At 36.3% G+C, this 21,723-nt stretch overlaps 1 protein-coding gene across 2 annotated transcripts in view; it reads left to right on the plus strand.

Moving 5' to 3' along the window:
* ptn (pleiotrophin) overlaps window positions 1–21,723 on the plus strand; it is a 30,631-nt gene that overhangs the window by 3,489 nt on the left and 5,419 nt on the right. Inside the window, exons 1-4 of one of the 2 annotated variants that reach the window (XM_016245629.1) lie at window positions 9,912–9,991; window positions 17,484–17,572; window positions 18,874–19,047; window positions 20,346–20,504. In XM_016245629.1, coding sequence (XP_016101115.1) covers window positions 9,984–9,991; window positions 17,484–17,572; window positions 18,874–19,047; window positions 20,346–20,504 — 430 coding nt within the window. In that variant the 5' untranslated portion in view covers window positions 9,912–9,983. Of the gene's footprint in view, window positions 1–9,911; window positions 9,992–17,483; window positions 17,573–18,873; window positions 19,048–20,345; window positions 20,505–21,723 lie in introns of those variants that run through there. The other variant, XM_016245630.1, reaches the window with a different exon arrangement.

A 21,723-nucleotide genomic window follows, 5' to 3' on the forward strand; every position in this document is an offset into this window, starting at 1 on the left:
TTTGATCCAAAATACAGTAAAAATTTTGTAAAATTATTATAATTTAAAATAGCTATTTTCTGTGAGAATATATTGTAAAATGTAATTTATTGCTGTGAATTTTCAGCATCATTACTCCAGTCTTCAGTGTCACATGATCTTCAGAAATCATTCTAATATGCTGATTTCCTGCTCAAGAAACATTTTTGATTATTATCAATGTTGAAAACTGTTGTGCAACCCAATATTTTTGTGGAAAATTGGATAATTTTATTTCAGAGGACTGAATAGAAAGAACGCTTATTTGAAATAGAAATATTTTATAATATAAACGTCTATGCATGTCACTTTTGATCAGTTTAATAAGGCTTTGGTAAATTAAAGATTTTTTTTTCTATTTTTATTTTACGTTTTCTGTTTGAATATATTTTAAAATGTAATTTTACTTAATTTTAATTTGAAATGTTATGTAAATGTAAAAAAACCTAACACTAGCTTTCTATTTTTCTATTCTATCTACTTGTTTTTCTTTTTGTGTGTGTGTGTGTGTGTGTATATATATATATATATAAATACCTTGCTACGTGTACTGCGTCAGGCTAACCGAGACTTGTCACAGCACATACATATTGTTGCTCTTTGTTAATTTTGATTGCTTCTATCTGAATATACTTTAAAATGTAATTTATTCCTGTGATGCAAAGTTGAATTTATGGAAACGATGTTATCAAGATTCTTTGATGAATAGAAACGTCAAAAGAACAGCATTTATTTGAAGCAGAAATCTTTTGTTACATTATAAATTTTTTTACTGTCACTTTTGATCAATTGAAACTATCCTTGCTGAATAAAAGTATTAATTTCTTTTAAGAACTCCAACACAAAAATGACAATGCAATCCTCCTTGGGCTCGTTGGGTTGTTTATCTGAGAAGACTGGGATCTTTCATACGGATAGATCTGAGCTCAGGTCCAGCAGAACTAACGCTGATGCGTCCATTGGCTTTTATAGTGAAAGTCATTGTGTTTTCATAAAGTCTAAACTTTTTTAGACAATTTTCTCCCCCGAGAGCGACAACGAATGACCGCTTTTGCTTGAAAATAATGATCATTTAATCCGTGAAACTGCTTTTCCCAGCATGCACCCCTCCGCAGTAAAGCGCAGAGCGTCTGGCAGGTGATTATTGATCAGATCAGAGTGCTCACCCGTCTCTCTCTCACTCTCTGTCTGTCGTTCTGTTTGTCTGTGACTCCTGCGGGAGTGCTGGGTTGTTTGTGTTTGTCTAATGAAGTGAAATGATTGTCTCTCAGTATGAAGTCACCCGAGACTGAAAGAAAAGAAGCCGTGGAGTAAGTGGAGTGATTGACAGATTGAGTGACTCGGTGGCTGTTAATGAACACACATTAGGTCTGTGAAAAACAGATACCAGGAGGAAATCATCCCAAAGTGAAAGGCTAGAAACATCACGAAATTATTCAAATATGCACATTTTTATGTTAAAATACTGTCTCAAATCACATTACATATTGGTCTGTGACCAGTGTTATTATAGTTAACTAAAACCATAAAAACCTTAGTCACTTGAAATAAAATATATATTATATATAGATATAGATATATAATATTATATGTGACCCTGGACCACAAAACCAGTCATAAGGGTCCATTTTTCAAAATAAATAAGCTTTTCATTGATGTATGGTTTGTTAGGATCGGACAATATTTGGTAGAGATACAACTATTATTAAATCTGGAATCTGAGGGTGCAAAAAAATCTAAATATTGAGAAAATCATCTTTAAAGTTGTTCAAATTAAGTTCTTAGCAATGCATATTACTAATCAAAAATTAAGTTTTGATATATTTACGGTAGGACATTCACAAAGTATCTTCATGGAACATAATCTTTACTTAATATCCTAATGATTTTTGGCATAAAAGAGAAATGTATAATTGTGACCCATACAATGTATTGTTGGCTATTGCTACAAATATCCCCCAGCGACTCAACACTGCTTTTGTGCTCCAGGGTCACATATATATACAATAATTTCTCTGTAATTTATTTGTGAAATTTACTAGCAATTTCTGAGTGAAAATGTTTTAAAAGATATCCTACCAATTTTTTCCAAATGTAAAACTAATGAAAACGAATAAAACATAGATAGACATAATTAAAAAATAAACAAAAACTAATAAAAATGACAAAAACACAACAAAAAAACGAACTTTAAAATGTTTACCTTAAAATCAGAGTGAAAACAGAACACAAACCAATTCAAAATATGAATAAAAAGTTAAATCTCAATAACTAAAATAATATCTGAAACTAAACTTATACTGGTGGTGGTGTATTTTTGTAGGCCAAGCCGGAAGAAGCATTAATTCTACCAGTGGTGTGGGTGTGGGTGGGGCTAATTCTTTATCTGACCAATGACAGACGAGGGAGTGTTTCAGAAACCCGATCCGTGCCACAGAAGAGCAGCTCAGCTCGACGTGTTACGTTTTATTGAAAACGTTATCTTTTTATATCGTCTCTTTTTTTGGGTCTTGTTGGTTTGTGGTAAATCACTTCTACAGAGGAACAGTTTAGGTCTCTCAAAGCTCAGGGAACCTGTGCGTTTTCCTTCAGTGATCGGATGTACTTCTGAAGAAAGCAGGATGTTCGGTGATAAATAAAAAAGTAGAGCCCTTTATCCACCAATGATTGACTGGGTCATGAAAAGTGGGCGTTACCTATGGAGGGCGGGGCTTGAATGAGGGATAGATGACGTCCGCGTCAAACTCCAAAAAAAAAAAAGATGTTATTAGGAAAAAATAAAAATTTGTCCATACACCTTGTATTCTAGTACTGGGGCTTTGCTTGCGGTTCTCTAGAAGAGGCATTGTAAAAAAAGTAAAAATAAATAAATACAAATTAAATAGAAAATGTATTAACATAAATAATGAAAATTAAATAGATTTTAAATAAACATATTTATATATATTCAAATTAAAATATATTAAAATTGCCCAATAGTTGTTTAAATAAACACATATACAGTATATATATATATATATAAATTGCCCATGCAACTTGTATTCTAGTTCAAAGGTCTGTGAAAAAAAAGAAAACAGTGGTTAAAAAATAAATGAATAAATAAAATATTGTTAAGAATATAGATTAAAATTAATAAAAATATATATATAAAAAAAAATAAAATAATGATAAATTAGATTAAAGCAAACAAATAAAATTTGATTGAATAAATAAATAAATACTAAATAATATAAACAAGTAAATAAATACGCTAACACTATAGTACTATTATGAGTAGAAAATAATATAGAAAGTGGTTAATTCAGTGATTGATTGGATCATGAAAAGTGTTACACATGAAGGGGCGGGGCTTACATGAGAGATCGATGATGTCAGCCGAAAATGAAAGTCGTCGCGGTCGATCAATTTTGTGGGTTTTTTTGATACTAGATTTTTTATGAATCATCCACAATCAGACCAGGAACATTGATTAGGAAAGTAAACAGTCAGTTCTGTTGTAATGTTGATGTTGTAGAAAATAGTTTTGGACAACCGTTTGAGACATTGACATCTCTCACTAAACTCTGCATCTCATAAGAGATCTTTTCAAACGGCTCAATTAAAGATGCCGTGAGACAATGACCTAAGAAAGAGATTAATAATAAGATCAGATCGGATCGATACAGAAAGTTTGTTGCATTGAATGCTTAAAGCTGATGTGATGTTGTTAATCACAGTGATGGAGACGCAGAGGCCAAGAGAAAGAGTCAGTAACGCCTCGTGAAACAATCCGCCGCCGGAAACTGTCATTTGTTTCGCTGAGATGTTGAATGTGTTTTGCTGCTGTTCGAGAGCAACATTTCTCAGCCTCATATGACTGATTTCCATCGGCTGCTGGCTCAAACTGACGTTCAGTGCTCACAATCTGATTCACTGTGGTTTGCACGAGCTCAGTTTTTAAAAGAAGCATTTTTCATGGAACCGTGGAGGTGTTTTGAGGAAGAGTTGCTGTTCTCTATACAACAGATCCAAAGAGATCATTAAATTAGAATAATAAGTAACTCATACAACTTGTACTCTAGCGCAGGGTTGTTGTTTTTTCCTTTTTGTTTTTTGCTATAGGGGGTCTCTGGAAAAATCTATATCTAATCTAGATTCTAAATATTGTTAGAAAAATGTAAAAATAAATTGTACATTAAAAAAATATATATAATGTAATAAAAATTTTATCGAAATAAATAAACCAATAAACAAATAATTGAATAAATAAATAAACATAGCCTATTCTACTTCTGGTTCAGGGTTTTTTGCTTTGGAAAAATCTAAAAAGAAACACAGCAAATATTTAAAAAAAAATTATTTAAAACATATAATAATTTTAAATAAATGTAAAAAAAAGAATAATGATTCAAATAAATAAAGAAGTAATGAAAAGTTAGATACAATTATTAGATACTAAAAATAGATTTAAAAAAGCAAATAAATAATAAAAATTTGAGTTAAGTATATATATATTTATATATTCCTAGTTCAGGGGGTCCGTGGAAAAAAAAAAGAGAGGAAAATAAATAAAGAAATACTTAAAAATAATAATACCACTGACAATACAGTACTGTAATGAGTAGAAAATAATGTAATGTACAAGAATAATTTTCCAAATAATATTTTACACATGCATAATATTATTTTTGTTGATGCTTTGTACATTTTAAAAACTAAGGTTCAAAACTGGTATTTTTGCAGTGACGCCACAGAAGAACCATGTTTGGTTCCCCAAGGAATCTTTTAGTGATCAGTTGTCAAAAGAACCATTTTGTCTTAGTGTGAATTTTTTTTAATAATCTAAAGAACCTTTTTCCACTGTTGTGAACTGATGTTGAAGGCTCTTAATGGAACCATTGATTCTAATGAAGATCTGTATTTTTAAGAGTGTGTAGGTGGAGAAACAGTGAGTTTTCTGAAAGCAGCTGACATGTGTTTGTGTGTGTGTGTGTGTGTGCATGAGATCATTATGTAGAGGGAATGCGGGCTGTAGGGGGGCTGGACAGAGCGTCTGTAATCTCAGCTAATCAGTTGTCAAAAGAACCATTTTGTCTTAGTGTGAATTTTTTTTAATAATCTAAAGAACCTTTTTCCACTGTTGTGAACTGATGTTGAAGGCTCTTAATGGAACCATTGATTCTAATGAAGATCTGTATTTTTAAGAGTGTGTAGGTGGAGAAACAGTGAGTTTTCTGAAAGCAGCTGACATGTGTTTGTGTGTGTGGGGGGGGGGGGGGGGGGGGGGGGGGTCACTTGCACGAAGCTAATCATATTTGGGGGTCCATGGCATCTAAAAGATTGAAACCCTTGTTCTAACTATATTCCAAGTCTTCTGAAGTCATTTGAGATTAAAGGACCAAAGCATTCGTGTAGATTTTTAGCAAATAATGGCTTTTAATGAGCGTTCCTTTCACACATGAATGTAGAGCGTGAATTATATGGACTACTTTAGTGCAGAGCTTTCATTTCATTGTATTGTAAATACTCTCCACAGAAAAACACACTAGGCACTAGAGGGTGAGTAAATGATGGCAAAATGTTCATTTCTGGGTCTTGACGTCACTGTGCATTTTAACTTGATTTTAAAAGGAGCTGCGACGGATGGTGTGGCTAATCTGAGCGATTAAAAGATCTCATCATCTCGTGGGATTAAAGTGGATCTGTTTTGGCTGATATCTTCACAAACAGACGGCGAGGAAGAGGAGGGCTTTTGGAAAGTTTAATCGGCTAAACTCGACTGTAGCCGTTCACGAACAAGCGCAGGTCTGTAAATAAAGCAGGAGATGAATGGCGGCGGTCAGGAGTTGGGTCAGCGCCGCCCACCGCTCCGCCCGCTCTCTCTGTTTCTGATTTCTGAGTGCAGATGAAGTTAGAAGAAGCTGCTATGGGATAAGAGCAGTGACCTCGGCCTCACCGTGTGTGTGTGTGTGTGAGAGTGAGTGAGAGTGTGAGTGTGAGTGTGTGCATGTGTGTGGGTGTGTGAGAGAGTGTGTGTGTGTGAGAGTGAGTGAGAGTGTGAGTGTGAGTGTGTGCATGTGTGTGGGTGTGTGAGAGAGTGTGTGTGTGTGAGAGTGAGTGAGAGTGTGAGTGTGAGTGTGTGCATGTGTGTGGGTGTGTGAGAGAGTGTGTGTGTGTGAGAGTGAGTGAGAGTGTGAGTGTGAGTGTGTGCATGTGTGTGGGTGTGTGAGAGAGTGTGTGTGTGTGAGAGTGAGTGAGAGTGTGAGTGTGAGTGTGTGCATGTGTGTGGGTGTGTGAGAGAGTGTGTGTGTGTGAGAGTGAGTGAGAGTGTGAGTGTGAGTGTGTGCATGTGTGTGGGTGTGTGAGAGAGTGTGTGTGTGTGAGAGTGAGTGAGAGTGTGAGTGTGAGTGTGTGCATGTGTGTGGGTGTGTGAGAGAGTGTGTGTGTGTGAGAGTGAGTGTGTGTGTGTGTGTGTTCACAGAGCGCGCTGTTCTTTAAAGATACTGTACCAATTACTCTCGCTAAAACGTATTGCATTACTTCTTACTTTCTAAATCCCATGTCAACCTTGACCAGTCATAAATTTAATTATTTCAAATAAATAATATACGTTTACATAAATTATTCTTGCACTGACCAAAGTATTTAAGGAGAGAAGTTTACCTTAAAAACAGACATTTTCATATAGATGCATAGTTTTAATGATAAATCTACTATAGAATTGTTCTGTAGTCTATATAATATTTAACGCAATTACATCAGAAGTGACTGAAATTAAATTACAGAAAAATTCGGAGTAATCCCTTACTTTGCTTTTTAAAGGGAAAAGTAATTCAATTACAGTAATTAATTTCTTAGTAATGATTACACCCATTGATGGTTTCCAGTAGCATGTTGCCAAGTTTGCGCTTTTACGGCAGAATTGGGATACTTGTAAACTCTTGATTTTTTTTTCTGCGGCTTAAAGATTTGACCGTTTGCATAAATAGTAATTGACGTTCTACCAATGATAAAACTGCTAGATTATGAGTTTTGTGGGATTTCCTTTATGAAAACAGACTATTATTAGCAATTTTCTAATTGTGTGTAACGCGCAACAATGACTGTAAAATACGTATTTTAGGTATGTGAGTGGCATGTGTTGGGTTTTGATATGTGGATAGGGTATTTGCGCTTGTTTTGGGCTATTTTTGATTGGTCTTTGGGCTGGTTTTGTTACACAGACCTGGCAACCCTGTCCAGTAGTATCTGATATTTCATCAGGATTTAATGGTTTTAACTTGGCCACCAAGAGAAAGCAAGAAATTACCAGTAGAGACCCACAGGGACCATTACAGTTTCCATTAAACCAATACAATTCCCATTATAACCAGTAAAACCATTACAGGTTCTTGTTTTGTTCAGAAGAGTTTGAACATGCACCTGGGTAATATCATGTTTTTGACATGTACAATGATTGATCAAGGTTCAGCTTTCTTTTATTTGTCACATACATGTTACATCCATACCTAGTTCCTCGCTCCACAGTGTAGAGTCACCTTTCATTTATAGTGTGTTACAACTGAGATTGTTTTCAAGCAGCTTCACAGTATGAGATAGTAATATAATCAATGCAAACTTAAAAAATATGGTAGAAAGAAGCAGAATACACAATTTAAAGTAAATAGAGACTATGCAATGAATACAGAAGCTATACAGTGTGCATTTATATATATATATATACATATATATACCACATTAATACCATGTTTTGTGCACATACCAGATAACTTTCTCCAAGTATTTTTTTTATGTTATTACAATAAACAGATGTAAATTTATTGACATACATGTTTATCAGGTGTGTGTGTGTGTGTGTGTTGGTACTGTGGACTTTGAGATTGTTGAATTGCTAATTGAGCTAAATAAAACTATACCGAGGCCGTTGAGAAAAACTCTTCTGACGTTTCTGAGTGCAATCAAACAAAGAATACTGGTGAGCCGAGCTCTTACGTCTGGAGGTGTGTGTGTGTGTGTGTGTGAGTGTGTGTGTGAGCGAGCGTGTGTGTGTGTGTGAGCGTGTGTGTGTGTGAGAGCCTGTGTGTGTGTATGCGTGTGTACCTGGTATTTATCACGTTATACACAAGGATAGTAATACTAGTAAATTTTGACCTTGTGGGGACATTTTTGAGGTCCCCATGAGGAAACAAGCTTATAAATCATACAGAATTAGTTTTTTTGAGAAAGTAAAAATGCACAAAGTTTCCTGTAAGGGGTAGGTTTAGGGGTAGGGTTAATAGCACATACAGTTTGTACAGTATACAAACCATTACACCTATGGAATGTCCCCATAAAACATGGAAACACAACGTGTGTGTGTGTGTGTGTGTGTGCGTGTGTGTGTGTGTGTGTGTGTGTGTGTGTGTGTGAGCGTGTGTGTGAGCGTGTGTGAGTGTGTGCATGTGTGTGTGTGTGTGTGTGTGTGTGTAGGCTAGAGGCTGATCAGAGCTGTCAGCAACAGCCGTAGAAAGCCTGACAAGCTTAATAAACTCTAATAAGAGATGCATTTCTCTGAATTTCAGGAATTGCATTTCTTTCGCTCTGTTTATTCGTCGATTGTGGGTTTGTGATGAATGTTGGTCTTACGCCGACTGTCTCTGCTTGCTTTGAGGAAACTCTGAGAGGCCTCAGCATTTACTCCTAAAATCCTGGCCTTCAGCGTTGCTATGGATATAGTATGTTAAAAACGAACAGGCCACTCTTTCTGCTCCCTTTAGGGACTTACTGCGCCTGAAGAGGGAGCTGTGCCATATATATAAAACGGACAGGTGACTATATTTAATGAGGGAAAAAAATTAACTTAAATGATTTTAGCAAATGGCTGCAATATAACAAAGAGTGAAAAATTTAAGGGGGTCTGAATACTTTCCGTACCCACTGTATATATATATACACATACATACATACATACATAGTAGTAGTTGCAAAGACATGTCATTTTCATTTTAACTTGTTTAAAATAACTGAAATTAAAATAAGCAAAAATGGTATATATCTAAAAAATAATAAAAATCATGACAAAAACAATCAACAAAATTACTAAAACAAATTCAAAATATTAATAACAATTATTTAAAAAAATTATTGCAATGATACTAACATTTGTACACTACCAGTACAAATATAGCCGTGCAAAAAGAGTTTAAATAGGCAGCAGAAATTTTATTTTTATGCAGTATCTGACTCAGATTAATTGAGTATTTTTGTTGTTGTTGTCTGAAAAAAACATCTTTAAAATTGATCCAAGTTTAAAATCCAATTTATTATAAACTGTCAGATCAAATTTGTAATAATGTTTATTTGTAATTTGAGACTCAATGGTTATGTAAAATCATATAATGTGCAATTATTGTTAACTTAACCTGAAACTAAAACCATAAAAAATGACAGTGCTTAAAATAAAATAAACATTAACTTAAATTAAATATATATATATTTTTTGCAAGCTGCCAAGGCAACATTTCTCATTTTATTTGAATTTAATGTACTAAAACTAAATAAACTAAAAAAAACAAACATATAGTCATATTAATAAATAAAAACTAATTAAAATGACAAAATAACGAAAACGTCAAGCTGAAATTAAAACAAAAGCAGAAAAAATAATGAAGTCTCAATAAGAATATTTTTAAAATTTGCCAAATATTGTGTAGTGAATTAGTGAACAATTGTTGAGTGATTTCAGATTGATCTAGCATATAAAACACTGAAGTGCAGCTGGAATAAACACTGAATAAACACAGGTGTTCTCGAGTACAGGTGTGAATACTGATCTAGTGCAGGTGTGAGTGGCTCTCGGCTCTCACAGTAAATTGGCCTCGTGTTTGCAAGTTTACTTCTCGCTTTGTTCTCTATTAACTGATGAACACTATAGGGATGGGCATGAATCATTTTACATTACCAAAATAAATCTTTCAGAAGCCCTGAACACAGGCCGTGTTTTAAAGATGAAGAGGTGAGGGATGTGGGTGGGGGGTGTTAATGATGGAGCCGTTGCTCTATTTTGGATGTAATTGCTTTGTTCACGCACCTGCTTCCAAATGCACCATCTGTCATCAGCCCGAGAAAAACTCACAAGACAATCCAACACGTAACGTCTAAATAATGCTGCTGAGAATCGTGGTGTGGGACAAGGAGACGGTAAAGACAGCACTGCTAAAGGCTGTTATTTAAGTAGTTGTTGTTGTGTTGGTGTCAAAACTAAAGTACTGCCCTGCATAATTCCTGTTGGTTTTAAATCTAGTAAACGAAGCAGTTTGCATTCTGCAACAATACATAGTTGTTACTTCATACTACTGGACAAAAGTTTGGAGTAACTAAGTTTTAGGTTTTTTTACGTTTTATGTCTCTTATTCTCACAGAGGCTGCATTTTTTGGATCAAAAAATCAAGGAAAACTGTAATAATGTGAAATATTTTTACAATTTCAATTAGCTGTTTTCTATGCGACTATATGTTAAAATGAAATTTATTGCTGTGAATTTTCAGCATCATTACTCCAGTCTTCAGTGTCACATGATCTTTAGAAATCATTCTAATATGCTGATTTACTGCTCAAGAAACAATCAATGCTGAAAACTGTTGTGCTGCCCAATATTTTTGTGGAAAGCATGATATGCTACCATTCAAATGTTTGTGGTCAGTACACTCTTAAAAATAAAGGTGCGTCAAAAGGTTCTTCACAGCGATGCCATAGAAGAACCATTTTTGGTTCCACAAAGAACCATTTAGTCAAAGGTTCTTTAAAGAACCATAACTTTCTAACCTTTTTATAATCTGAAGAACCTTCTTTCACCCCAAAGAACCTTTTGTTTCAGCATCATTACTCCAGTCTTCAGTGTCACATGATCTTTAGAAATCATTCTAATATGCTGATTTACTGCTCAAGAAACAATCAATGCTGAAAACTGTTGTGCTGCCCAATATTTTTGTGGAAAGCATGATATGCTACCATTCAAATGTTTGTGGTCAGTACACTCTTAAAAATAAAGGTGCGTCAAAAGGTTCTTCACAGCGATGCCATAGAAGAACCATTTTTGGTTCCACAAAGAAGCATTCAGTCAAAGGTTCTTTAAAGAACCATAACTTTCTAACCTTTTTATAATCTGAAGAACCTTCTTTCCCCACAAAGAAGCTTTTGTGAAACAGAAAGGTTCTTCAGATGTTGAAGGTTCTTTATGGAACCATTTAGACAAAAAGGTTCTTCTATGGCATCGTGAAGCACCTTTATTTTCAAGAGTGTAATATTAAAGAGAGCGAGAGAAATTTATAATAAAGACATTTAAAATGTTACACAAGATTCTATTTCAAATAAATGCTGCTCTTTTGAACTTTCTGTTCATCAAAGAATCCTGAAAAATGATTTTCACAAAAATATGAGGCATCACAGCTGTTTTCAACATTGATAATAATCAGAAATGTTTCTCAAGCAGCAAATCAGCATATTAGAATGATTTCTGAAGGATCATGTGACACTGAAGACTGCAGTAATGATGCTGAAAATTCAGCTTTGATCACAGAAATAAATTATATTTGACCATATATTCACATAGAAAACAGCTAATTGAAATGAGAAAAATGTTTCATAATTTTACTGTATTTTTTATCAAATAAATGCAGCCTTGCTGAGCAGAAGAGGCTTCTTTCAAAAACATCCAAAACTTTTGACCAGTAGCATATACTGCATACAGCAGAAAGTGTAAGTGTAGTATGTTAGTGTGCTGTTTCGGGGTCGAGTGAGGCGAGGCGGCTCATCTTTGGTGGTGTTGTGCTTCCTGACATATCCTGAAAGATGTTTTTGGTGTGTGTGTGTGTGTGTGTGTGTGTGAGCTAATACTCCGTCCCTCGGGCTGAACTTTTCTCTGGAGTGAAATTCATGGAAAGACATGAATGTCAAAAAGTCGATTTGCAACACACATCCCATCTATTTTCCATTTGAGAGGGTTTTGCTGGCTATGAGCTGTGTGTGTGTGTGTGTATAACTGTGTGTGAAAGTGATTTGGGATTACAGGTGCCTGGAAGGTTTATCGGAGACCCGGCGGCTTTATCCATCCGTCTGAGTGTGTGTAAGTCTGCAGGCTTAGTGCTGCTCTGCACTGGGTTTCTCTCTCATGAATCTGATTGTTTGATTTGTGTCTTGTGACTTGTGTTTACTGAGATCAGACTCCGCTGACGCTCTGACCTGCAGCATTAACACTACAGGGAAATATGGTCTGGATTTATTAGTACTGACCGCTCGCTGCATACAGGTCAGGGATTTGAAGACACTGTCAAGTGTTAAAGTGTTAAAGTGGAGTGTGTTTGTGTGTCGTCCTGCAGTGTTTAAGCTGCAGACATCAGTGATTCCTCAAATCATGTGTGTTACCAGTGCTGGAAGATTACTTACAAATTGTAATCCGTTACTGATTCCAAATTACATGACAAATATTGTAGTTAGTAACGTAATCCATTACTTTACAGATAATCAGATTTGATTACTTTTAGATGACTTTTGACTGGTTTATCACATTGATTTATATTGTGTAATCGTGTACCATACTGATATAAAAATACAAAAAGAAAAAATATATATTTAAAAAGTTACAAATATATACAAAAAAAGAATCTCTGCATTACATACATTTTAATGTGTTTAAAAGATGAAAGCCTCGAAAGAAATAGGAATGCATGCTTAAATGATAATTCAAATAAAAATTAATGTGTTTATCAGTAGTTGATGCAATGTTGACATTTCTTAAAAATGTAAATTATTTTTGTGAATCCAGCGGTCAAATGCTGTGGACTCTCATTTTTTTGTGTGTAATTATAGGCACCTGATTATAGTTACAGTATATTATATAATTATAATAGCGACTGTTCTTTGTGTGAATGTCCACAAAACTGGAAGAATGTATGCAAGCGATAGGCTATTTTAGAAAGCTAAGTTCAAAAGATGAAAAAGAAGAATTGGGGGCAGTCGATGAATTATGAATTCTTTCTTTTGCTATTGTGTAAATCATGTAATCAATACAAAATTAACTTGTCTGATTACGAGTATTTTAAAATGTAATTTAATCTAATTACAAGTACTTAATTTTTGGATTACATCATCTTGATTACAAGTGATCACACACACAATTGTCTGTCAGTTTTGCACAGGCAAACATTTTCATATCATATTTTCTCCAGTAAATCTAGTCTGAGTTCAGGTTGTAATGTGATCATATTGTCTGTCTGAAGAAGAATAAACAAACAACGTCATTCCAGTAATTCACAGAGATTGAAATGATGAAATCTTTAGTTATGAATTTGGTTTTCTGAGCAGCTTCCCGTCTCTCTCACTGTCTGTCAGTCAGCGATGCTTGTTGAATATTTCTATTGTTTTATAGATTCACAGCAAACTGAATTTAATGCACATCATCTTGATTACAAGTGATCACACACACAATTGTCTGTCAGTTTTGCACAGGCAAACATTTTCATATCATATTTTCTCCAGTAAATCTAGTCTGAGTTCAGGTTGTAATGTGATCATATTGTCTGTCTGAAGAAGAATAAACAAGCAACGTCATTCCAGTAATTCACAGAGATTGAAATGATGAAATCTTTAGTTATGAATTTGGTTTTCTGAGCAGCTTCCCGTCTCTCTCACTGTCTGTCAGTCAGCGATGCTTGTTGAATATTTCTATTGTTTTATAGATTCACAGCAAACTGAATTTCGGCCCATAAACCGTAAATCTCAGAGCTGCTTGCAGCACGTCTCTGATTCTTATACTATAAATGTCACTAAATAAAGCAGCTGAATGCCAGTTGACCTGTTGACAGTTTGGTGTGTTAACAGCAGAAAGAACTGCGTAAACACAAGTTTTTCAGTGTAGAGATTTCCTCCCCGCTCTAGCCTTCAAGTCATGTCGCAATGATTTTTTTATGAGATGAGCGCATATGAACACTGCTATGTTGTAATTACCAGCGGGAAAATGTGTGTTTTTCTTTGAGCTCAGACCCAGATAACAAAAGAACGTTTCGCCAACGTTCACATTAAGTTATAAAAACATCTTCTGTTTTATACATTTTTTGGTTACATGAACATTAAGGCAATGCTCCATTTTATGATTTTGCAAACATTATGAGAATGCTACATTTGAATGTTCTCTGGATGTTTTGAAACAAGTAGTAACATTTAAAAATTAACGTTAGATGAATGTCCAACTAACTAAAAATAAAACGTTTCATGAACGATGTAGAAGTAATTATTTTTAGAACATTAAGGCCAGATAACTCTGAATGAACATTCTATTAATGTTACTGGAAGAACGTTTGTTCATAACTTTGAGAGAACCTTTCCAGAACATTCTGACAATGTTCCGAGTTGGAGGTGTGTCTAAATTGAATAATGGTGGACGCGGGTTTGTGCAGTAAAGCAATATAGTGAATGTTGACTCACCCTTATTCCTCTAAAGATCTCTAGGTTCACCTTTTATCCGGTTTCTTTAGATCATCTTCTTGTTTGCTGCATTCGAACAGGTTCAGATAAGCTCCGCCCCCTGATCACTAAAAACAAACCCCCAGAACTCAACAAATCCGGGTTTGGGTCTGAGTCAGAGTAGCTGGATCAAGCATGAAGCCTTTCCTCTCAAAGCCAGACTCGGCGCGGATAAAACCCTGTCAATCACAGCGCATATGAAAACATGCCTTCCTACAGAGAGGTTTCAGAAGAGCATCTGTCAGATTTACACCGTGTATGACAGCATTATGTGAGGAACAGGCCCAAATTTTCATGGCGCTTTTTGGCTGACCGTCTTTCACTTTCATTCTATGAAAAAAAAAAGAACTCTTATGTTCCACAGAAGAAAATCACACAGGTTTCGTGTGACATGAAGGTGAGTAGATGATAACAGTATTTGGCTGTCTGGGTGCACCGTCCCTTTAAGAGCCGATGCATCAGGCTTACACTAATCTGTCAACTGCGAATGACGAGTACAGCTTTCTTCTGTGTGTGTGTGTGTGTGTGTGTGTGTGTGCGTTTCACTCTGATGGATCACGTTGTCACTCTCTCTCTCTGCTGCTTTTACACTGATCAATGAGCTAATGGAGTGTTAGAGCAAGATAACAGCTTTACCTCAGTGCTTTACACACACACACACACACACACACACACACACGGCCAGGCGTCCTCTGCCGCGCTCTGTGCTTCTGTCCTTGCGGCTCAGTTTAATCTTCACCTTCACGGATCGAGCTGCACACACACACACACACACACACACACACACACACACACACACGGCCAACCCCCCTCAGGTCTTCATTCTGTAGGGGTTTGTAAGAAAGCACAAGTCATTTGTCTTGTGACACTAGTGGACTTCCTTTGGGGTCTGTGGAGGTTAAATGTGTAGATATTCATGATATCTGTCTAGTAGGATTGGGAAAAATTCACATTGAGTCACATGAGCTGAAATTAAATCAGAACGATTGGAAGATGAATTTACCGAAGGAATTAAAGTGTCATGCAAAAGAGGAATGCCATTAGTCCATCACAACAATAAAAATGGCCAAAAACAGATTGGATATTATGAGATCTGTCCTTTACATTTAAGAATTTTGCAGATGCCTTTATCCAAAGAGACTTACAGTAGTTTCAAGCTGTATATTTGATCAGTTTGTCCATTACCTGCTTCATTTAATAGGAAATGGAAGTGTTCTGTAAAATGAAAGTTAATTAAATTTGAAATTAAATGTAGAAATATTTAATTAAATATAATTTATTTTCTAATTTAATTAATAAATATATTAGTATTATAATACTATTAAATTAATAATATTAGTATTATTATTAGTAGTATTTATATTAATATTTTATAGTAATTGTGAATTAATTATACATAGATTATGCATAGAGAACAATCCCATAGCAATAATATAAAATGTTTATATATATATATATATATGTGTGTGTGTGTGTTTATTTTTATATTTTTGGTATAGTTTATTTTTATTTTAGTTATTTTTTTACATTTATCTTACATTTATTTTGTTATATATGTATAATATCAGGCATTATAAATATCAGATTTTCGTATCAGAACATTTCAAGCATTGATTTGCACATATGAATGTGACAACATTCTTACGAGTAAACCATGATATAAAAGATTATAGAAATGTATTATTAAAAAAAGGGGTTTTGTTCAACTCATTCCATGTTAATTTTATTTTAAGTTAGCATGCAAATTACAGCTCCGCATCTTGTTTGCAGTTGTTCAACTGTTCAACTGTTCAACTGCACCTTGTTCAATTGATATTGGGGTATTGAATTGGACTCTACGCAGCACCTAACCCTGCTGTCTGGTCCTCAAATCTCAGTGCTCCGGTCACATCACTCCAGGTTAATCCTCTCTCTCATCCCGTATCACACATTCATAAGCAGTGTTGCTAATCAGGGTTTGGAGGGCAGATTATGTTTTAACGATCCAAACCACTTTATATGTCATGACTCATGAGTCTTTGATTGGCAGGTTTTTGCCCATCTGACTGAAATCACGGTTATTATGTGGCGCTGACGATTTCACAGTCTGACTCAAGTGGAACAGCTCAGGTGTGTGTGAGCGCCTGCTGCTCACTCCGGCCCAGCAGAGAGACGTCCAGCGTGATTAGCACTGATAGAGACCGAAATGATGGGACGAATCTCTCAGAAGCATCACCAGGTCTCTTTTTTTGGAATTGTGACCTTATTTTCATGACAATTGAGCACATTTTGTCCCAAAATGCTTGTTACTGTAATACATCTGGGTGTTTTACTTTTGCATCTGGAATCTTTTATAATTCCCATAATTCTATTACATTCTCTTTACGGTAATGCAATAATGTTTTAATTAAAATCTGCATGAATAAAAAGCAGTGCAACAGATACTAGCATAATGTATAAATACATTACATTTTTTCCCCACGTCACAGCAATGATGTTGGATTATGGAAAATTGAAGGAAATGTGCTTAACTGTCTTGAAAATAATACATCTTTCTAAATATAGGCTTCATTCTATTTAAATTGGACCTGGACATGTAATTTACAGACTTCGTGAGATTCACCCAATGAGAGAAAATGGCTGAGCGTCTTTAACACGAGGCAGAACTAGGAAAAAAGTCCAGCAAACCAATGCTTATGGGCACAGCAGGAAATCAGCCAACCAGAAATAGGAAGAGAAAAGGAGAGAGAGGGAGGCTCATAAGTAATTGAAATGGAGGTGATGTCGCCGATGGGCTGCACTGCTACTGTAACTGTGCAGCCGAGCGTTTGGGATAAAATTGCTTTCTAATTATTCAATCCACCTTTACTTTTCCTCTTGAGAGACAGAGAGAGAAAGGTAGTCTCAGCATGTATGTTGATGAAGCATTTTACAGGTTGATATTTGCACGCCGTTTGTTTTGTTGTATTATGAGCCATACACTTAATGTGCATAAATTTTTTTCCCAGCATGCAGCAGCGGTGGGTGTGTGTGGCTTTACTGGCCCTCCTGACTGTCACATTGACGCTGGCAGACGGTGGAAAAACAGAGAAACACGGTAACAGAACATTTTCTTTTCTGTATCACTCTTACTGCTCTGTATTGCCACATATTGCTATATTTTACCATACATCGCTGTATATGTAACCCCATACTTGTCTGTATTATCCTGTGCTGCACTATAGTACCCCATATGCTACTATATATTACCCTATTAGCCCACATTGCTCTATATTACCTCTCAATGCACTATATTATCCATCAATATACTGTATACATACAATATCACCACACATGACTCTATATTCCCTGCATTTCTCTGTATCACCCCAGATTGATCTAAATTTCCCCTTGCTCCTCTACAGTATATTATCCCCCTGTGCTCTATATTACCCCCATAATCTATATTTCCCACACTGCTCTATCTCTTCTATTCTTACTGCTCTGTATTGCCACATATTGCTCTGTATTTATGCCGCTCTGTATTACCCCATACTGCTCTATATCACCCATGCCGCTATATATTCCCCATGCTGCTCTATATCACCTATGCCACTCTGTATTACCCCATACTGCTCGATATCACCCATGCCGCTATGTATAACTCCATGCTGCTCTATATCACCCATGCCGCTATATATTCCCCATGCTGCTCTATATCACCCATGCCGCTCTGTATTACTCCATGCTGTTCTATATCACCCATGCCGCTCTGTATTACCCCAAGCTGCTCTATATAACCCATGCCGCACTGTACGCTCTCGAGTGCGGGTGTGGGCGGGTAGACACTCGTGTGTGTGTGTGCATTATATTTACGATTCGCGATCGGGGCGCCGCCGACGTTCTTCCGAGCAGATTCAGTCACTCTTAACACACCTCACACCACAGGAAAATCTGATAAGATAATTTTTAGAACCACCAAGATAATCGGGACATTACCTAGGATTGTCGGAAGGGGAAAAATCGTCCCAAAATCAGCCTGATTATATTGTGGTGTGTACCCAGCATTATGCTGCTTTATCTCACAAACGCCGCTCTGTATTACACCATGCTGCTCTATATTATCCCATGCTGCTCTGTTGCCCACACCATTCTATATTACAATGCTGCTCTGTACTAACCATGCTGCTCTATATCAACCGCACTGCTCTGTAATGCCCCATACTGCTCTGAATTACCCCTCAGTACTCTATATTTCCCCACACTCCGCTATATTATCCCACAGTGCTCTATATTTCCACACACACACTGCTCTGTATCACCTCACGCTGCTCTATATCAACCCACACACTCTCTCTGGCTCTCATGCCTACAACTGTACGGTGCAACATGAAAGTGTGTGTCCTCTCACTCTGACAGGTAAGAAAGAGCGTAAATCGGATTGTGGCGAGTGGCAGTGGAGCGTGTGTGTGGCTAACGAGGGTGACTGCGGCCTGGGCACCAGAGAGGGCACACGCACCGGCACCGACTGTAAACAGACCATCAAAACCCAGCGCTGCAAAATCCCCTGCAACTGGAAAAAGCAGTTTGGAGGTGAGAAGCCACACAAACACAGGTTACACACACATACACAGGGCTCAGGGTAAATAAGCCAGCGCTGTGGAGTAACAAGATGGATATTCTCACAGAATTCTGTCCTCAGAAATGACACGACTGCAGTGAGAGCCAGAAACAAGCTGGCAGAATATACCACCGTGTGTGTGTGTGTGTGTGTGAGAGCATATGCCACCTTCCCTCGGGATTTGTAGGTATGCACATAAACTATCAACAAACACTGAAACTGTAGGGTGTTTTCTCTAAGAAGTCTCTCTCCGGGAAGACCGTCTCGCTCTGAAAGAACATCAGAAATCACAGACTTAATAAAACATGATCACACTAAACGTTGAGTGATGAATCCTCTGTGTATTTCTGTGTAGTTCAGCAGCCGTGTCAGCGTAGTTTAGCATCGAAACGCTGTTGTCTGGTGCAGAATTTTTCCTCTTGAGTCTCTGTTGAGGACAGCGGCCATTCAGCCGGAGGGCTGCTGCATGTAATTACATTCTCTCTGCCTTTAAATATGCCATTAGAGACAATTTTGTGCTTGATTGAAGCCGTTTTAACCCCCATCCATTCCGGCAGAGACCGAGAGAAATCGCTCCAACGCATGGACAGAAAGAATGAAAGATGAAATGAGACGAGAGATACAGGAACGAGAGCATAGATCAGGGCTTCGCAATTGGTTTTGCTTCAGGATCCCGATTTTACATTAGCCGTCAAGTGCCAACCCAACACAGAACCTAAATTGTTTATCGTGTAAAATTGCATTTCGATGGTCTCATGCTTTCGGCAGCCAATAATTCACCTCGCAAAACGAACAAACTGTGCTCGGCACGAACCTCACTGTAAGTGAACCTGTATTTAATGTAGCCTGGATTGTGTTTTCTTTTCCCTTGTGTAGCCCGCAACCCGTTTTACTTCCATAATCTGATGTATTTCCAAGTGAAACAGGATATTCAACAAGAAAAAATGTGGTTTTAAACTTTGGGAGTTATTGCATGCTGAAAAGGTTCTCCGTATGACAGATGGTTGAAAAGGGATTGGAGACAGCAGCTGAAAACTTGTTCAAGATTATGAAGACAAACATTTATTTTTTCAGAATAACATGCACTGATGAATCCTTTGCAATAACACCAGGAAGATGTAGTGAGACAGTAAATTTGGATTTCCTGTTGACTTTAACTCTGTTTATGCATGTATGTTTGTTTTGCTTTTGCATTTGCAGTGTATTTCATACACAGTTTTGTTGCATTTGAACTCGTCAAAATCAAGCTGTGGGTTTTTGTCTTTTGCAGGTGAGTGTAAATATGATTTTCAAGCTTGGGGAGAGTGTGACTCGACCACTGGAACGAAGACGCGCACCGGTGTGCTAAAGCGAGCGCTGATGGACGCTAACTGCCCGAACACCGTCAGCGCCACCAAACCCTGCGGCAAACCCAAGACCAAGATACAAGGTACAGGAACACACACATAAAGACACAAAAAGATACTGAGCATGCAATGTGCTAAACTTGAACAAATACAAAAGCAGTATCAACTGATTTGATTGGAGTGCTAAAAACATTTTTGCATTAAGGCAAGACACCACAGGTGAATAGGGTAAAAATGATAATTACCATGCTTCCCTAGTTGATTAATCACAGTACATCATGACAATTGTTATGTATTACAAGTTTCCTGTATTGTTATGTTGAAATATGCAAACAAGGCATTATCTAATTAAATATGCACTAATTTGCATTTCCAGAACGGAACTTTTTGTTTCATTTTGTTAAGTGATTTTAGATTTATTTTTTTATCACTGCATGAATCAGAAAATACTGGCAACAGCCAGAAAAAAAAAAAATATATATACAGTGGTGTGAAAAACTGCAAAGAAGAGTGGGCCAAAATTCCTCCACAGTGATGTGAAAGACTCATTGCCAGTTATCGCAAACACTTGATTGCAGTTGTTGCTGCAAAGCGTGGCACAACCAGTTATTAGATTTAGGGGGCAATTACCTTTTCACGTAGGGCCAGGCAGGTTTGGACAGCTTTTTTCCCTTAATAAAAGAAATCATCATTTAAAAACTGCATTTTTCATTTACTTGCATTATCTTTGTGTAATATTAAAATTTGTTTGATGATCTGAATCTTTTAAGTGTGACAAATATGCAAAAAATAAAAAAAACAGGAAGGGGGCAAAAACCTTTTCACACCACTGTATATATTTCACCATGTTTTTAGGAATACAATGTACTGTAATATAAACCAAGCAAATGATATCTAAATCCCTCAGTAAAATCTTCAGAATATAAGTTTGATGTAAATGCTGCTGAAATGGAGAAAACTCTCACAGCCTTTAAAGATATGGAAATCTACAGATGCAAGACCACAGGTGAATAGGGTAAAAATATAATTACCATGCTTCTGTAGCTGATTAATCACGCTATATTAAGACAATTGATTCAATTACAATTTCACTGCAATATTATGTTTAAATATGCATTAAAGATATCATTTAATTAATTTGCATACATTTACAGAACTGAAATCTAACATTAGATGAAGCCAGACTCAACATTTTGTTGACATTTTATAGAGGGGATTTTGGATTTCTCTTTTTATCACTCCATAAATCAATAAATATTTACATAAATCAACAAAAAAATATACATTTTTAAGAATAACGCG

This window comes from Sinocyclocheilus grahami, unplaced genomic scaffold, assembly GCF_001515645.1.
Source record: "Sinocyclocheilus grahami isolate Dianchi unplaced genomic scaffold, SAMN03320097.WGS_v1.1 scaffold761.1, whole genome shotgun sequence".
In the NCBI taxonomy this organism is placed as follows: Eukaryota; Metazoa; Chordata; class Actinopteri; order Cypriniformes; family Cyprinidae; genus Sinocyclocheilus; species Sinocyclocheilus grahami.